Source organism: Protopterus annectens, chromosome 12.part0 (assembly GCF_019279795.1).
Source record: "Protopterus annectens isolate FY-2018-M chromosome 12.part0, PAN1.0, whole genome shotgun sequence".
Taxonomy (NCBI): Eukaryota; Metazoa; Chordata; order Ceratodontiformes; family Protopteridae; genus Protopterus; species Protopterus annectens.
Window position 1 is genome coordinate 1253630850 of NC_056746.1, and position 20014 is coordinate 1253650863.

Sequence of the window (20014 nt, forward strand, 5' to 3'; positions counted from 1 at the left end):
GTGTGAAAATAGATTCCCTAAAGTTTTGCCTTTCCTATAGGAAAAATAACATCGTTCTCGAGATAATCTTCCAACAATGGATGATAATTCAATATATTCAGTGAGTATTAATAATATTTACTAAATTGGCACTATTCCTGCCATAAGTGGTGACAAATCTACATCTGTTCCTCATTATGAGTTTTAGTATTGGAGAAGAGAATCTCGATTTAGCATTACTAAATTGGACTGCTGACTCAATAGTATGAGTGGAATAACCTCTGGACAAAAATCTCTTGGTTAGATCCATTTGATGACTCTGAAGATCATCCACTGAACAAATCCTTTTCATCCAAGACAAACTGTGATTCGGTATGTTCCGAATAATATATCCCCGGATGAAAACTATCAGCATGTAGGGTATTATATTGTGCAGAATTTTTGTGTGCGGACGTTCTAAGTGTTATCCTGTCGAATTAAATTGACATCCAAATAACTGATTGCACTCCTATTATATTCCACAGTGAATTCGATACCCCAGATGTTCCCATTCAAATGTTGAATAAATTCCTCAGTATTCCTCACCTCCTTTCCATATAAATAACAGTCGTCCAGGTATCTTCTCCATATATCAATCTCAGGTAGATATATGTTGTGCAAAGGTCATATAAAATCATGTCTTCCATATGGCCCATAAAAGATCAGCATAGATGGGTGCAAAGGATGCACCCATGTCGCTATGGTTGCCAATAGCAGTTTTGTTGAAATAAAAACATTTTTAGTTAGAATGTGTTCAGCCATACACAACAATAAGGTGTTCATCCCTGGGGGTATAAATTGGTTTTATTTAGCCAGTTTCAAGGCATTAATACCGCCAATGAGGATGCTGGTATAAGCGAGGATACATCAGGGTACATAAGCCATTCAGGGTCAATTGAGACTGGAGATATCTGCAAAAATTCAGTCGTGTCCTTGATTCTTGCTCTAACACATGAACAGTGGTTTCAATTTTTCAGTAAGAAAAACAGACAAGGGTTCAGTGAGTGACCCAATGCCAGATACAATTGGCCTGCTGGTGGCTGATCAATGGACTTATGAATCTTAGGAAGTAGATAAAGTTGTTTTCGTAGGATCCTTAACGTCAAATGAGTTTTGGTTTTATCAGAGATAATTCCAGATTCTACAGCCTTTTCAAAAATTAATTTCCATAAAATTGAGTCGGATCAATCTCCATCTTCATGTTGATGATGGTTGGAAAGATTAAGACCTTCATTCACATAATACTCAGTATCCATCACCACCCGCACCTTTGTCGGCAGAAATAATAACAATATCCGTATTGTTTCTGAGTTGTGAGTGCTATTTGTTCCTTCCTAGACATGTTATGCTTTATAGTGTCAACAATAACCCAAATTGAAGTGTATATCCTTTATAACCGCCTGCTGGAAAACAGCAACATGTTTATCCATGGGAGGGTTAAATGTAATTTGTGAAATCTAAAATCAGATGATCTTTGAGCATTGTCAGTTTGATCTTGTTGTTGAAAAAATAATTTCAAGTTAATTTTCCTACAAAAATCCATTGTATCAGAAACCAAAATACTTTCATCAGTGAAAAAAACCAGGTATGAAACCAAGGCCTTTATTAGAAGGAATATTGATCATCAGTCAAAATATGACTTGAAATATTTAAATATTAGTACATGAATGATTTACTTCACTATAGACGAAGAGCTCACTAAGTTTTTGACTTCTGTGTTTCCTTCCTGCCCTGTGTTTTCCCTAAAAGGGACCTCAGTCCTTACCTTCTACATTTGGAGAATCACCAATATTAGGTGTCTCAGTATCAGTAGTCGAAGAATCTCACCAGAGGTAATAAATTAGCCCAGTCTTTTAAATAGACCTTGGTTTTGCGTATAATGAAGATTCTTGGTATGAGCAATTATTCCCTTTGTGAATCAATTGTTTGTTCTATCATATCTTTCTTATCCCGGCATTTATGCAATTTTTCTTGTTATTTTCAAAATAGAGATTTCTTTGATAATTTGAAGACAGCCTGAAACCATGTTCAAACCGTGTCAGGTTGTTACATGTTTTGAACATGAGGCTAGTTTTCAGGGTTGTCTTGGCAAATTATCTAAAGAAATCTCTATTTTGGAAAATAACCTTAAGAAAAAGAAATTGCATAAATTTGCCCGGGATAAGGAAGATTATGATAGGGGCAAACAATTTGATTCACAAAGGGGTGTGAGGTTTGCTCATGGTACCAAGAATGCTTCATTTATACGCAAAAAGAGACCAAGGTCTATTTTAAAAAAGACTGGGCCTAGCTTTATTACCTCTGGTGAGGATTCTTCGACTACTGATACTGAGACACCTAATATTGGTGATTCTCCAAATGCTAGAAGGGGTCAAGGACTGAGGTCCCTTTAGGGGAAAAAATACAGGGCAGGAAGGAAACACAGAGGTCAAAAACTTAGAAGAGCTCTTCATGTCGATAGTGAAGTAAATCATTCATGTACTAATGTTTTAAATATTTCAAGTCATATTTTGACTGATGATCAATATTCCCTTCTTAATAAAGGCCTTGGTTTCATACCTGGTTTTTTCACTGATGAAAGTATTTTGGTTTCTGATACAATGGATTTTTGTAGGAAAATTAACTTGAAATTATTTATCAACAACAAGATCAAACTGACAATGCTCAAAGATCATCTGATTTTAGATTTCACAAATCTACATTTAACCCTCCCATGGATAAACATGTTGCTGTTTTCCAGCAGGCAGTTATAAAGGATATACACTTCAATTTGGGTTCTGTTGACACTATAAAGCATAACATGTCTAGGAAGGAACAAATAGCACTCATACAACTCAGAAACAATACGGATATTGTTATTATTTCTGCCGACAAAGGGGTGGTGGTGATGGATACTGAGTATTATGTGAATGAAGGTCTTAGACAACTTTCCAACCGTCATCATTACATGAAGATGGAGATTGATCCGACTCCAGGTTTTGCCTTGGAAATTAATGAATTTTTGGAAAAGGCTGTAGAATCTGGAATTATCTCTGATAAAACCAAAACTCATTTGATGGTTAAGGATCCCACGAAACAACAACTTTATCTACTTCCTAAGATTCATAAGTCCATTGATCAGCCACCAGGCAGACCGATTGTATCTGGCATTGGGTCACTCACTGAACCCTTGTCTGTTTTTCTTACTGAAAATTGAAACCACTGTTAACATGTGTTAGAGCAAGAATCAAGGACACGACTGAATTTTTGCAGATAGTCTCCGGTCTCAATTGGACCCTGAATGGCTTATGTGTACCCTTGATGTATCCTCGCTATACCAGCATCCCTCATTGGGCGGGTATTAATGCCTTGGAATACTGGCTAAATAAAACCAATTTATACCCCCAGGGATGAACACCTTATTGTTGTGTATGGCTGAACACATTCTAACTAAAATGTTTTTATTTCCAACAAAACTGCTATTGGCAACTACAGGTACGGCTATGGGTGCATCCTTTGCACCCATCTATGCTGATCTTTTATGGGCTACATGGAAGACATGATTTTATATGACCTTTGCACAACATATATCTACCTGAGATTGATATATGGAGAAGATACCTGGACGACTGTTGGCTTATATGGAAAGGAGGTGAGGAATACCTCCAGGAATTTATTCAACATTTGAATGGGAACATCTGGGGTATCGAATTCACTGTGGAATATAATAGGAGTGCAATCAGTTATTTGGATGTCAATTTAATTCGACAGGAGGATAACACTCTTAGAACGTCCGCATACAGAAAATTCTCACAATATAATACCCTTCTACATGCTGATAGTTTTCATCCGAAACATATTATTCGAACATACCAAATCACAGTTTGTGCGGATGAAAAGGATTTGTTCCTCAGTGGATGATCTTCAGAGTCATCAAATGGATCTAACCAAGAGATTTTTGTCCAGAGGTTATTCCACTCATACTATTGAGTCAGCAGTCCAATTTAGTAATGCTAAATCCAGGGATTCTCTTCTCCAATACAATACTAAAACTCATAATGAGGAATCAGATGTATGTAGATTTGTCACCACTTATGGCAGGAATAGTGCCAATTTAGTAAATATTATTAATACTCACTGGAATATATTGAATTCTCATCCATTGTTGGAAGATTATCTCGAGAACGATGTTATTTTTCCTATAGGAAAGGCAAAACTTTAGGGAATCTATTTTCACACTATAAAAACCAGGGTCATGGATCACACTCCAACTCAAAGAACACTTACTGGAGATAAACTTTCAGGCATTTATCCATGTGGACATTGCAGTTTTGTAACTATATTTTCAAAACTACTTCTTTCACTAGTAGGAACACTGGACAAATATACGATATACAGTTTTTTGGTAACTGCAGTTCAGACTGGATTATTTATCTTGCCACATGTACATGTCATGCATTTTATATTGGCCAAACGTCTAGACAGTTTCGTGTCAGGATCTCTGAACACCTTGGTGACATTAGAAACAGAAGATTAACTAATGCACTATATAGACATGTTATCAAACATCCTACTGCCAAATTTACATTCACCATCATTGATCATATCATAGGGAATCGATCTTTAAAACAGGTTGGCATGATATCCTAAATACCAAAGAAAAAAGGTGGATCATTAAACTTGGGGCTTTTCCTCCTGGATTAAATGATAAATTATAATTTGTAATTAACCATCACTTGCATTACGATATGTACTTATTTCTTATCAGGTTGCATTGCTTAGGTTTTGCATTTCAGCTCATTTTAGGATACTGTGGCTGGTATTCAACACCAGAATTTTATTACCTGACTTTTGTTTCGGGTTTATTTTTGGGCATTTACCCTTTATTGTATGTTTTTATTAAGTTTGTTTATTATCATTGATATACCAGTATACTGTGTCTCTTTGGATTTTTCATTATAATCTGAGATATGCATGCAACTCAGGCAAACTTTTTTGTTTACTGAACTATGTATTTTTCAATTACTTTTGCCTTGATTGTATTTTTCAATTACTTTTGCCTTGTTTGCATTTTTGACTTATCAGGAAGTGATGTCATATAGATGCCTTAGAGAACATTATATAAGATGATGACTAAGTGCTTTTTGCTGACTATACTACTGATGAAAGCCTTGCTGCTGAAACCGGTCTAGTTTCAGTTTTATTAAACTACTTTTGAACCTTCCTTGGTGCTGGCCTTTTTTCTGATTTTGGGTCTGAGTAGGAAGTCTGCCATTGAACAGATTGTTGTTGGTGGAGAGATTTAGTTTGGATAGTTTAAAGAAAAGTTTAGGGTGGGAGACAGTGTTGGAAGCTTTATTGAGGTTGAGGAAGACACATGATATGAGTTTATTGTTGTCCCTTGCTTCTACTACAGTGTCGTAAAAGATAGAAGGGCTGTGGATGTGCTGTGGTGAGGTCTAAATCCATGGTGAGAGGGGATAGGGAAGTTTTCATGAAGTAGATATGAAATAAGTTGCCTGTCAATGCATTTCTCGAGAATTTTTGAGAGAGGGGAGAGGATGGCTATTGGTCAGTAATTTCTAGGTTTGGTGGAGTTAACTTTCTTCTGAATTGGAATAGTATATCTTAAGACAGAAGAAAAAAATAACGCCTAGCAGTCAGATACTACCAACATTTCCATGATGGTGTAGTTAACAAAAGATTATACAGAATCCTTATATTATCCTTTAGCCACTCAAAGATTTGTTTAGAAATTGTACATTATGGGAATGGACAAAGTCACATGACACCGATCTTACAAACATCATCTGGCATCAGACCAAGCTATTCATTTTTTCATCCTGTAGCTGTTGTACCTTCCCTACCGCTCTGTTTGTTGTGCCTGCACAGCAATTTGCATGGGTTTCTTTCCTGTGTGACCCCCCCCCACACCTGGGATTAACTGCATAAAGCAACATCTAACTTCTCCACTGAAGCTGGCTGTGTTAACTAAGTAAAACCTCTGGGAAGCAAGAACCTGACTCCCTCCAGCTTTTCTATTGTAATAGGTGAATTACAATTTAGTTTTTGTAAACTGTTGAGGCTTAAAGGTGTATGCACAACAACAGTGAAGGGATCCAGCCAATTGACACTAGATTGGGCTAGAATACCTTGAATCAGCCTTACACTCACAAAGTTCCAGTCCCAAGCATTTACTTTTTAATTTGGTAAAGTTTTGCTTTTACTTTCATTATAGTTTCTATACTAATCAAAACTCTCTCCATAACTGCCAAACAACCCTGTTTGTGTGCTTGCAGTGACAATTATTTAAAGTATTCCACAGGTATTCAGATCGGTCTTTTGTTAGATACTGATATGTTTAAGCTTATTCCTCACCTTACACTGATAGTTTTTCAGCCCTTCTCCCTGTGGGGGAGAGATCCATAAATTCCTGGTTAATCCTGTTCTGGCTGCTCTCTACTCCATTCTCTGTTGCATGTTACTGCTGTAAGTCTGTGGTTTTACAGAGCTGATACTGTATGCAATTAACTATGGGACTCTTAAAAAATTGTATTAAAAAATAGCAAATCTATAGCTAGCAAAATTAAGTACTAAAGCTGGTGTAATTTAAGAGCTAAAATACTGAAATTACAGCTCTAGGAAGCCCTAGGAAACCTTGTTAATTGCAATAGCTACTGCTGTTAGTCTGTGGTTTTACAGAGCTGACAGTGTATGCAATATAATAAATTTTAATTACAATGTATGTAATATCTCTCCATCTCTATTCCTTGCATGATCTCCACTTCACATTCTTGTAACCTTCGCACTAATTCTGCCTTATTTACCTTTATTTTTTAGTTTGCACGGGTTTTTTTCTTGTGTGACCCTCTCACTCCCACCTGGGATTATCTGCATAAAGCAATATCTACCTTCTCCAGTGAAGCTGGCTATCTTAAATAAGAACACCTCTGAGAAGCAAGAATGTGACTTCCTCCAGCTTTTCTATTCTAATAGGTAAATTACAATTTAGTTTTCGTAAACTGTTGAGGCTTAAAGGTGTATGCAAAATAACAGTGAGGGGATCCAGCCAATTGCCACTAGATTGGGCTATAATACCTTGAATCAGCCTTACACTCACACAAAGTTCCAGTCCCAAGCATTTACTTTGTAATTTGGTAAAGTTTTGCTTTTACTTTCTTTATAGTTTCTATACTAATCACAACTCTCGCCATAACTGCCAAACAACACTGTTTGTGTGCTTGCAGTGATAATTATTTAAAGGATTCCACAGCTACTCAGATCAGTCTTTTCTTAGACTTTAAGCTTATTCCCCACCTTACACTGATAGTTTTTCAGCCCTTCTCCCTGTGGGGGAGGGATCCATAAATTCCTGGTTAATCCTGTTCTGGTTGCTCTCTACTCCATTCTCCCTACCTGCTACTCCCACCCCCACCCCCTGATTATCTTCATTAGTCAGACCCTCCTAGGGTACCTAAGCTGAGCAGTATTCCCAGTGTATCTCCATTTCAAACTGGCTAGCTCACAACACAAGCTAAAGTGTAATTTAAGATTGCCCCCTTAAGCTATTGTATTCCTAACCTTAAAATTTCCCTAGCACTACATTAACTATAGGACTCTTACTAAAAAAATGTATTAAAAAATAGCAAATCTAGAGCTAGCAAAATTAAGTGCTAAAATTGGTGTAATTTAAGAGCTAAAATACTTACGTTACAGCTCTAAAAGTTCCCTAGAAATACATTAACTATAGGAGTCTTACTAAAAAAATTGTATGAAAAACTAGCAAATCTATAGCTAGCAAAATTAAGTGCCAAAACTGGTGTAATTTAAGAGATGAAATACTTACCTTACAGCTCTAAAATTTCCCTAGAAATGCTTTAACTATAAAACTCTTACTAAATAATTGTATTAAAAAATAGCAAATCTATAGCTAGCAAAATTAAGTGCCAAAACTGGTGTAATTTAAGAGCTAAGATACTTAACTTACAGCTCTGAAATTTCCCTAGAAATACATTAACTACAGGAATCTTACTAAAAATTTGTATTACAAAATAGTAAATCAATAGCTAGCAAAATTAAGTGCCAAAACTGGTGTAATTTAAGAGCTAAAATACTTACCTTTTAGCTCTATAATTTCCCTAGAAACACATTAACTATAGGACTATTACTAAAAAAATTGTATTAAAAATAGCAGATCTATGACTAGCAAAATTAAGTGTTAATACTGTTGTAATTTAAGAGCTAAAATACTTACCTTACAGCTCTAAAATTTCCCTAAAAATACATTAACTACAGGACTCTTACTAAAAATATGTAATAAAAATAGAAAATTTATAGCTAGCAAAGTTAAGTGCTAAAACTGGTGTTATTTAAGAGCTAAAATACTTACCTGACAGCTCTAAAATGTCCCTAGAAATACATTAACTATAGGACGCTTACTAAAAAAGTGTATTAAAAAATAGCAAATCCATAGCTAGCAAATAAGTGCTAAAACTGGTGTAATTTAAGAGCTAAAATACTTACCTGACAGCTCTCAATTTCCTTAGAAATACATTAACTATAGGACCCTTGCTAAAAAAATGTATTAAAAAATAGCAGATCTATAACTAGCAAAATTAAGCGCTAAAACTGGTGTAATCTTAGAGCTAAAATACTTAATTTACAGCCCTATGAAGCCCTAGGAAACCTTGTTAATTGCAATAGTCCTGGTCCCTGCCCAAAACCTCTGGGAAGCAAGAACCTGACTCCCTCAAGATTTTCTATTGTAATAGGTGAATTACAATTTAGTTTTTGTAAACTGTTGAGGCTTAAAGGTGTATGCACAACAACAGTGAAGAGATCCAGCCAACTGCCACTAGATTGGGCTATAATACCTTGAATCAGCCTTACACTCACACAAAGTTCCAGTCCCAAGCATTTACTTTTTAATTTGGTAAAGTTTTGCTTTTACTTTCATTATAGTTTCTATACTAATCAAAACTCTCTCCATAACTGCCAAACAACCCTGTTTGTGTGCTTGCAGTGATAATTATTTAAAGTATTCCACAGCTACTCAGATCAGTCTTTTGTTAGATACTGATATTTTTAAGCTTATTCCTCACCTTACACTGATCATTTTCTAGCCCTTCTCCCTGTGGTGGTGGGATCCATAAGTTCCTGGTTAATCCTTTTCTGGCTGCTCTCTACTCCATTCTCCCTACCTGCTACTCCCACCCCCACCCCCTGATTATCTTCATTAGTCAGCCTCCTCCTAGGGTGCCATCTTTAATCAAACTCTCTACTACCTAGCTCACATTCATACTGTAGCTGTTGTACCTTGCCTACCCCTCTGTTCACTGTGCCTGCACAGCAAGTCAGTTGAGCAGTATCCCCAGTTTGTCCCCATTACAAATTGGCTAACTCACAACACAAGCTAAAGTGTAATATACTCCTGCCCCTTCCAGCTATTGTACTCCTGACCTTAAAATTTACCTAGAAATACATTAACTATAGGACTCTTACTAAAAAATTGTATTAAAAAATAGCAAATCAATAGCTAGCAAAATTAACTGCCAAAACTGGTGTAATTTGAGAGCTAAAATACTTACCTTACAGCTCTAAAATTTCCCTAGAAATACATTAACTATAGGACTCTTACTAAAAAACTGTATTAAAAAATAGCAGATCTATAGCTAGCAAAATTAAGTGCTAAAACTGGTGTAATTTAAGAGCTAAAATACTTAGTTTACAGCTCTAAAACTTTCCTAGAAATACATTTAACTATATGACTCTTACTAAAAAACTGTATTAAAAAATAGCAGATCTATAGCTAGCAAAATTAAGTGCTAAAACTGGTGTAATTTAAGAGCTAAAATGCTTACCTTACAGCTCTACGAAGCCCTAGTAAACCTTGTTAATTGCAATATGCAATGAATTCCCACCATCTGGAAAATATCCTATGTGATCCCACTTCATAAAGGAGGCAGCTCTACTGAATTCTCCAATTATAGACCAATAGCCATACTCTCTCCACTTGCAAAGATTATGGAAAAATGTATTCACAGGCAACTCATGCACCACCTAATCCAGAATCACCTCATGGCAGATACCCAACACAGCTTCCATCCACACCAGAGCACTATTTCAGCCCTACTTGCTTTCACCAACACCATAAACCATAATCACAACAACAATCACATATCTTCTGCCCTCTTCTTGGATCTTTCCAAGACATTTGACATGGTTAACCACCAACTTCTAACACACATCCTGCAAACATTCTGTCTTGATACTAGCGCCCTTCAGTGGTTTACATCCTACCTGAATGGGAAACAGTAGGCTGTTCTTTGGCAAAACAAACTCTCTAGCCTACTTGGAGTACCACAAGGCTCTATACTAGGGCCCCTGCTGTTTTCCATCTTCATTAATGACCTGTATATTGTCATCCCAAAAGTCAGCTGTATCCAATACGCTGATAACTCCACCCTGATCTGCTCCACCACATCTCCATCAGACTGATGGTCTGCTACCCAGTTCACTTTTACCACTATATAAAACTGGCTTTCTGAATGTTGTTTGACTCTAAAGACCAAAAAATAAATAAAATGCTGTTATTTTTACCAACACAAATGTCCCCTGGTTTTACCTTTACCATAAATGCAAATGATGGCACATTAATCTCCCCTGACCCCTCTACAAATAGATAACAATAAAATCATGAAACACAAACTCGATAAAACAAAAACAACACGAGCAGGTCTTTCTGATAAATCAAACTTTACTTAAAGCGCTTTTCATTTGCACTAAAGCAAACTTCTTCAAAAGTGAATACAATTACATCTGAATCAATTTAAACACAGATACGGTGACGTAATTTATACCCCACCCATGCAGCAACAATGTAGCTTAAAGCTGTAAGCAATTTATAAGGTTTGCTACAACATTAAAAACTAAAGTAGCAATCAATAACACATTTATACCCCAATACGTCACAAATGTCAAGTTAAATAAAAAAAAAAAAATGTGTATATATGTATATATATATATATATATATATATATATATATATATATTTATATATATATATATATATATATATATATATATAAATATGTGTATATATATATATATATATATATATATATATATATATATATATATATATATATTAATATATACATTATTATAAATTTACACGACTAATGTTTAAATGTGCCACAAAAAGAAATTATCTAATACATTATTACAAAATTAAAAAATTACTTTAACTATAAATACTTTAAAATAGCAGATATGCAAGCACCATTTACTATAAACATTAGTAATTAATAAATATTGATAAATTAATAGAACACGTTTAGAAGAATTTGGAATTGGCCTGGCAGATAAGATTAGATGCCTATAGGGTCCCTGGGTTAAATGACATGTGTTCTATTAGTTGTATTTTGAAAAGCAAAAATTTGAGTCGGTAGCTCATATTAATTTTTTGTCAAAGATCTTTCTGTAAATTTCACAATGAAGTAAAACTAGAGATCATCCTTGGTATAGTTTATCAATATTTATTAATTACTAATGTTTATAGTAAATGTCGGTGCTTGCATATCTGCTATTTTAAAGTATTTATAGTTAAAGTATTTTTTAAATTTTGTAACAATGTATTAGATAATTTCTTATCATGGCACATTTAAACATTAGTTGTATAAATTTATAATGATGTATATATTAATATATATACATATTTTTATATATATATATGTATATATGTATATATATTTTTTTTATTCAACTTGTTGACATTTGTGACATATTGGGGTATAAATGTGTGATTGATTGCTACTTTAGTTTTTAACGTTGTAGCAAACCTTTTAAAGTGCATACAGCTTTAAGCTACATTGTTGCTGCATGGGTGGGGTATTAATTACGTCACCGTATCTGTGTTTAAATTGATTCAGATGTAATTATATTCACTTCTGAAGAAGTTTGCTTTAGTGCAAACGAAAAGCGCTTTAAGTAAAATTTGATTTATCAGAAAGACCTGCTCGTGTTGTTTTTGTATTATAGATAACAATCTAATATTCAACCTGCATATAACCAATCAATCAAAACCATCAATAAAAAACTAGGGTCACTTTACAGAAAAAAATCCTTCCTAACCCCTCCAGCTAAAATTGTTATAGCTCACTCTCACCTTCTCTCAACACTTCTGTATGCATCCCCTATACTCTCTAACACAAATAAGACTGTACTTAAACTGTCAACCTGCTATAACCACATCACCAGGTTTGCCACTGGGCTGCCTTTTATGTCACATCATTGCAACAATCTTAACCAGTTTGGGTAACTTGAACTACCCAGTCTAATTCAGTATAACCAACTGATCATGGCTTATAAAATCCTTTATAATCCGTATAATACTCCTGCACTTAAAAATCTTATCACCCCCTATCACAGTCCACAACTGCTTAGATCCTCTAACAGACTACTAATTCAGACAAGCAAAATTAACAATGCAGCTGGTGACTCTCTATTTGCAAACACTGTAGGCAGATCCTGGAACTCACTTCCAGCTGACATTACTTCACTCTCCTCCCTAGGTCAATTTAAAACTAGACTCAAACAACATCTGGCACTAAACTGGCTATGTCATTGTATCAAGCCTGGCTATCTCTCTTCTAGATTTTATAAAATCTATTAATCAGCTACTGTTTAATTTCATCAGGGTTTAACTGTAACCTGTGGAACATGTTTATTATTGTTTGCTTATGTACTCTTTGTCAAAATTATAATTGTAACATGTTTTTAATGTTTCTATTTACCTTTGAGCTTTTCTCCACTGAAAATGGACATGCATCCAGTCGGACTATCCCAGTCAACAAATGTAAAATAAAAATAAATACATTCTGTAGTGACTGTTTTTCCAGTACAGTGTTGTGACCCTATCCCAGCAGTTTGTTGTGCAAGTCAGACAGAGTTAGACCTGATGGGGTGCAAGCCTACTGCAAGACACACACACACACACACACACACACACACACACACACACACACACACACACACACACACACACAGAAACACAAACACACACACTCACACTGCCTGACATTCCATAATTTATACAATCACCAGTTAAGCTACAGCATTTCTTTGGGATGTAGGAGAAAACTAAAGCACCCAAAAAAAAGACATGGACAACAACAGAGTATGCAGACTTTGCTTAGACAACACTCAATCCAGTCGTTAAACTGGAGAACCAAGAGGAGTGAGACAGTCTCAGAAACCAATGCATCTCTGTTCTGCCCAGACCAAGTTATGTCCTACTTTAATCCAAGTAAGCCAACTCTACAGATACAACTAAAGCCTTTTCAACAATTTGTTCCTCTATCCCTAAAGAACAAGAACCTTCATCCTCTGATTCATACCATGTTGACTTTTTTGTAGCAAATTTTCACTTCTCTGAAATTTCTGAAAAAAACAGACCAAGTTCCTTGTAATCAAATTTTACAATTCAGCATCCAAATTTTGCAAACTTCATTCCATCTTCTTAAGGTCGTAGGTGCCGGAATCATAGAGCAAGTGGGGAGGGGAGCCCGCCCCCCACTTCTGCAGCCCACCCCCCACTTCTGCAGATCATCCATACCTCCCAACTGCATGTGATGACATCAGCTCGTCAGGGCTACCAGCCTGTCGGAGTTTCATGGCGCACATATTTCCAGGTTGTTTTAAATGCTTTTTGTGAGTGGGAACAGACATATGGTTTTATTTAGCTGCTGCATTTTCGGAAGCTGCCTGGGTGAAAGCCACTGCTTCTCAGAGGACTGAGGATGGAGTCTGGACTGGTTGTTGGGATTTACTGGGAGACATACCACAGAGAAGCTTGCTGTGTGTGTGTGTGTGTGTGTGTGTGTGTGTGTGTGTGTGTGTGTGTGTGTGTGTGTGTGTGTGTGTGTGTGTGTGTGTATGTGGTGTCTGTGTGTGTGTGTGTGGGGGGGGGAGGGGGTACAGGTAAAAAGAGCCTAAATTCCCTAGCCACCATCACTTGTGAATTTAGGCCTCACATTTTTGTTCTGTTCCTCTGGTTTTCAGGAGTGGTAAAACAAAACCTTTTATTCTAGCAATTTTCTAAGGTTATAAAATCAGTATTTGAAATGTGTCCCTATTTTGGGGCTGTATTCTCCCATTATTGGCTTTGTTCTATATTTTTGTGCTAAGAGGTTGAGAGCTATGTTGAGAAGTGAGAACTGAATTCACTAAATGATATGATAGCCATTTACATTTGTCTTCCTGTCTTTCAAGAAACTGCTGGTTTAGCTTAGTGGTGTGTTGCTCTGACTGTAGTGCACAAGGTTCTAAGTTCAAGACTTGGCAGTGAAATGCATGGTGGTAACATGACATTTTATGCAAGCAACTTTCTTTAGCAAGCAATGTTTAAAATGTGTCCCTGGCTTTTGGTCTTTTGCCCCCCCCACAATTGAAAATATGCTCAAGAAGCTGTGCAACATGCCTATGGTTTACACTACTGTGATTCTGTATTTATATATTGTGTGTAGAAGTAGACTGTTATCATGGAAATATTCTGAATAGGGCAGTTTTGTCATTATTGGTGCATGCATTTTGCTTCATTGCCTACTGGAAAAATGTTCAAACAATACATTTAAAATGCAGTTGTGTGTGGAAGTAGACCTTTATGATGGAAATGTTCTGAATAGGGCAGTTTTGTCATTATTGGTTAATGCATTTTTGTTTCATTACCTACTGGAAAAATGTTTAAACAATAAATTTAAAATGCGCCCTAACTTAAGTCTAACAAGTGTGGTGTATTATACAAGGAATATAATTTAATACAATCAGGAAGGTGAATCAAGGAATGCATACATGTATGCTTGGCCCTAAATATGTGTTTGAAAACATCCCAGAGGAAAGTGTGAAAGGCTCAAAATCATGGGTAAATTTTAAGCTTTACTCTTGTTACCAAAGTAATGGATGAAGGTAAAACAGTTCACACCACATTACCTTGACCTGACCAAGCCTTTTAACACAATCCCCTACTCAGGTGTAGTACAAAAGATGAATAATGTAGGAGCAAACACTTACATCACCAGCTGCATTGCCAACTTGGCTCACAGGATGCAGGAGATCAAAACAGGGGAAGAGACCAGTCATCAATGGAGTCCCCCAGGGTTCAGTGCTGAGACATTTTCAGTTTGGCATATACATCTCAAAAGTGAAAGAAAATACCAAATAGCTTTGGCCAGCTAAGTAAGTTTGAGATGACTGCAAGCTAGGAGAAGTTATTGAATCCCCAAATGACTTAACCGTCATGCAGGAAGGTTTGTCTTAAATAATAACTGGTGTCAAAATCATGACAATGCCCTCTGAGAACTGATCCAATTGTTTGGCATTTGGGAACTTGTGTGTACAGTGACCTAACTTTTAACCAACATGCCCAGAGTCATAAGAAAGCCTTTCTATATTGCACAGCTTATAAACAAATTGATTGTGACTAGATCTAGAGATGTTGTTGTCCCCCTTTACAAAGCTCTCATTATGTCAATCATTTTGTATAATGCCCACTTTGGCATGTATCTGTTCAGCCCCATGCAACAATTGGAATACCTTCAGAGATACCTTACTAAAAGGATACAAGTCCTAAACAACAGGTCTTGCATGGACCACCTCAAAGATTTATTACTGTACTCAGTATCCTACAGAGTGCTTAGAGTTGACATGTCTGGCATACAAAGCATCCTCTGACATAATACAGATGGACCTACTGAACATCAGCAAGTCAAATGGCATCAGAAATACTCAGTCCAGGTATCTAAACTGAATGTTGTGGAGAGATGGATATATATCACAGAGGCTACCACTGTTCCGGAACAGACTATCCATAAAAATAAAGCAAAGCTCATCCATCCATATTCAAATGCAACTTGGATCTAAGGATGGGTAATAGAAAATGTACTCCAGGATTTCCCCTCATGCCACTAATGGATAGAGGCAGTTACTAAATGATGCGTCCCTTACATGGCCCCCTCAAATTATCTATGATATGATCACAGTTGTTCTCACTAGGGCTAATATACAATTATCAGCCATGGTGATAGCTAAGACCAATCAGAAAATGTTAATTCAAGCACCAAAAGGGAATTGGCTAAGCTTAAAATGTCCTTCAAGTGAGCCTATGTTGTGGTAGCAAATAGTTATAAAAAAATTGCCATTTTTAGTTCACTAAGTGCCCCTGTCACCCCCCCCCCCCCAGTCTTTAACAGCTTCTGGTGTCTATGCTTAAGGCTTGCAGATGAGGCAATTGCTAAACCTCTTACTAATATCTTTAACCTCTCTTTCTTCTCAGGCACTACTCTCCCAGCATTGAAGCATGCAGTTAAAAGCCCACAAGCTAAAGTCAATTCTCTGAATCAGTAGAAGGATTACAGACCTATTTCTGTCCTAACCCTATCACCAAAATAATTGAATAACTTTTATACAAACAACTACTTAATCACACTAACAGCTATAGCCTATTATGTGATGCATAGCATGGCTTAAACAATGTATTCAGTACCTTGTCCTCTCTGGTGAAGGCCACCAATAACATTTACTGCAACTTTATTGAGGAGCTCATTACTGCAGGTCTCTTTGTTGACATCATAAAGACATTTTAAAAAGTCAACAACAGCCTTATTCTCAAACTCAGAAGACTCCACTGTAGTGAGAACAGCACTTGCCGGTTTTGCAACTATCTCAAAGAGAGAACCTTCCAAGCCGATAGCGAAGATTCATTCTCTGCTGGTACACAACACAGGTATACCACAATGTTCTTGCTAGATGCCACACTGTTCTCCTTATTTGTCAATAATCATACTCTAGAACTACCAAATCTTAAATTAATAATGTATGCAAATGATATGCTGCTCCTGCAATCCACTACAAGTTACTCTGGCCTGCCAACCAAGTTACAGGACAATTTCATTTAATTACGTACCTGGTCCATGTCTATCAAGCTATTCATTAATCCTAAGAAAACTAATGTTGTGGTCTTCTCCTCAGTCAAGAAATTTCTCACAATCTTATTCTCTTAACAGGTCTGATTGGGAACATGATACTAAACAGCACACTGAACAGAGGACCTAGGGCTTGTACTTGATCCAACTATTTTCTGGTTGAAGAGGAGGTATTTCAAAAATTTTTTATGCTTATTGCCGTAGTAATTATCCTTTTAGGAATCATGTTACTTGCAAGCAAAATGTTGATTATGAAACTTTAAGAATCCAGAAAAAGCATTAAATTACAAAAATGTTTATATTAAAAATAGACCAGAGTCACTGACCACAATTGTAAGAAGTTATCCTGAAAAAATAATGAAGAGAATGTTTTAAACAATTTTAGTAGACTGCGTGATAATCTGAGGGGTAAGATGTAAAATAAAAATATTCGAACTGCCATTTTACTTCTTTAAGACATAGACATGTTTTTATTGCCAATAAAACTATACTTGTAAAGCATTATATGTATGCTAGGAACAGAAAGAAACTGCGTGTGATAAATGTCTGAAAGCATGTGAAAAAGTGTCCAACCATTTAAAAATGTGTTGCCATTGGACAGTCATAAAAAAATATATGATTTGAGTGATGCTTCATAGCATCAAATAGGGGAATGTGAAGGGAGAAGTGTAAAAGAAGGGAAATATTTATTGAATATTCTATTTTGAAATTAATTCTATTTTGAGGTGGATTCCTGGTAGTTTTTGTCAGTTTTTGATGATTTATTTCCTGCCAATATGAATAGTGTTAACGTGGCAAGTGCCTCTGTAGAAAGTTCCAATGTGATACCCAGAGCCTGTGCCTAAAATGAAAAAGCACAGGCAAAGCATCAGCAGATTCCTGGCTAGTAAAGGTAAAATAAAGTTGTTCATTTTAATTGGTCACTGGCTATAGTTTAATAGATGTCATTTTTTTATACATAGAGGGAAAAATATAAAAGAACAAAGTTTTTTATGTTCTGGGAGACAAGAATTTGATTGCTTTGTCTCCCACATACATGTGTTCTTTGCAGTAAATGACTATTCTTCTCAACTGAACTGTGCTGTCTGAAGTTATTTTGTACCATAACAGTTGTACTCTGTAACCAGGGCTAAACCCGTAGTTGGTCAATTTTGATTAGTGCTGTACCCCAATAAACACAGCAAAAAAAATAATTAATGGATTAATTAATTAATGGTATTCAATTAAACTCATTGTGACAAAGCTGATTAAATGAAAGTAGACATCCCAACAGAACACTACAATCCATACATTTTAAAACACTGTTTTCTTAGGTAGCAGAATCCCATCCACATACACACATTCACTGCAGGAGGTTGTACCCTTGACTAGCCCCTAACTGATGACTCTGAGAGTACTAGATCTTGGGGGTTGTTGCAGGAGTACAGAGTGACACAGTAATACACATACTGTAAGCAATACAGAGCACTGTAGGAGAAAACAGAAGCACAACAATATAGCAATGAGCTCCTTGACATCTTCTAATAGTGAAACACTATTAGCCTACCAAGGAAAAGCAACATAGTTTTAAGAGGGCTGCATTTCAGAAATTAGATTTAGCTAAATGAGACATAGCTACTACATTTCAAAATTTCAAAGTTTGCATTATGAAGATGTTGACTTCATTTTACATAATCAGCAAGAGAATGTAACAAAGCACAACATTCTGGGAGAAAATGTTCAGCAGTTCCACTATGAAACCACCAGTGACAAAAAAATGACAAACCACAATGCCAAACACAAATGCCCAAAACATTCAAGGGCAAAAACTCAAGAGGGGAAGGATTATTTATAGGAGGCAAAGCCCCTACACTCCCAAGTCTGGGAGGCAAACGCAAACCTCACCACACCCCCAGTTCACATACATACTAACTCAACAGTCACACAAACATGAATAAGAGAAAACTATAACTAAACAAAGGAATCTCTGCTGGTGCACACACAGATACAGCACTGACAGCAATTTCTAATTTCAGACAGTCATCTGTGTTTTATCCTCATCATCTTGTGACATAGACGCCTGACACTCGAGGATTATGCACTCAGCAACCTGGAAAGAAGCTTCTTTCAACAAACAGGCAAGTATTTTTAACTGCTGTCCTCTTTGGCATTGTCTGATGAAATAGTCTTCTTTATTATAGCAAAGTCACTTTGAAAGTGAAGACATTTTCTCTACAGGAGTTTTATAGTGTTTTATAAGATGTACACCAGCATTAGTCTCTATCCATGTAAAATACAAATTATCACTCAGGTGGTAAAAGGGAAAATGATGTTTATTGTATTACTTGGTATACCATATTTAAAGGAAAGTAAGAAAGTAATGCTTAACATACAAAACATTAGACACTTCCCATTGATTTTGATGACAAATGTAAGAAAATGTCATGTTTGAATTGCATTTGATGTTTTTAGCAGGCTAGTAATTTTGCCTTATTGATATGCTAATGCATTTTTAGCAACAGTTACATTCTGTAATGCAGTCTCTTACTTCTAACTATCAAAATATTTTATACTTTGGTGATAGAGAAACTGTGGTATGGCTTAAATACTATCAATGTTTCAAAATAAATCTGAATGAAGAATAAGCACTTAAAACTCTGTCAAAAGAAAGAGACAAAGAATACTTGGTTAAGAACCCAGCCTCTTGCTGCCCCTCTTCTCAAAATTAAAATAAAGCAACAGTTAAAGTGGGCAGTGTGGAAATCCATGGCATTTGGCAGGGAAAAATGGCTCTTATCTTACCTTCCCTGACATGTCTGTCCTTCAATAGTCTCCATTGCACACTCAAGTGAGCCCTGTAATGATTGCAGCTGGTTCATGACTTCCCTGATCAAGAAGCGTGTGACAAACTGTTCCGTCGTGGAAGAATTCTCATAATCCTTAAAAATAAAGCAAGAAAATGACCATAAGAAACAAAATTCAGACGCAAAACACTGTACCACAGTTTGAGCCCTTTGTCTAAAAATTCAACAAATATTTACCTTGTACATAGAAGTATA

At 36.0% G+C, this 20014-nt stretch overlaps 1 protein-coding gene across 1 annotated transcript in view; it reads right to left on the bottom strand.

The window, feature by feature from the left end:
- Nucleotides 1–20014, bottom strand: part of NECAB3 (N-terminal EF-hand calcium binding protein 3) — a 1629394-nt gene that overhangs the window by 394885 nt on the left and 1214495 nt on the right. The window contains exon 6 of the mRNA XM_044090271.1: nt 19758–19894. Within this exon, the coding sequence (XP_043946206.1) occupies nt 19758–19894 (137 nt within the window). The remainder of the gene's footprint in view (nt 1–19757; nt 19895–20014) is intronic.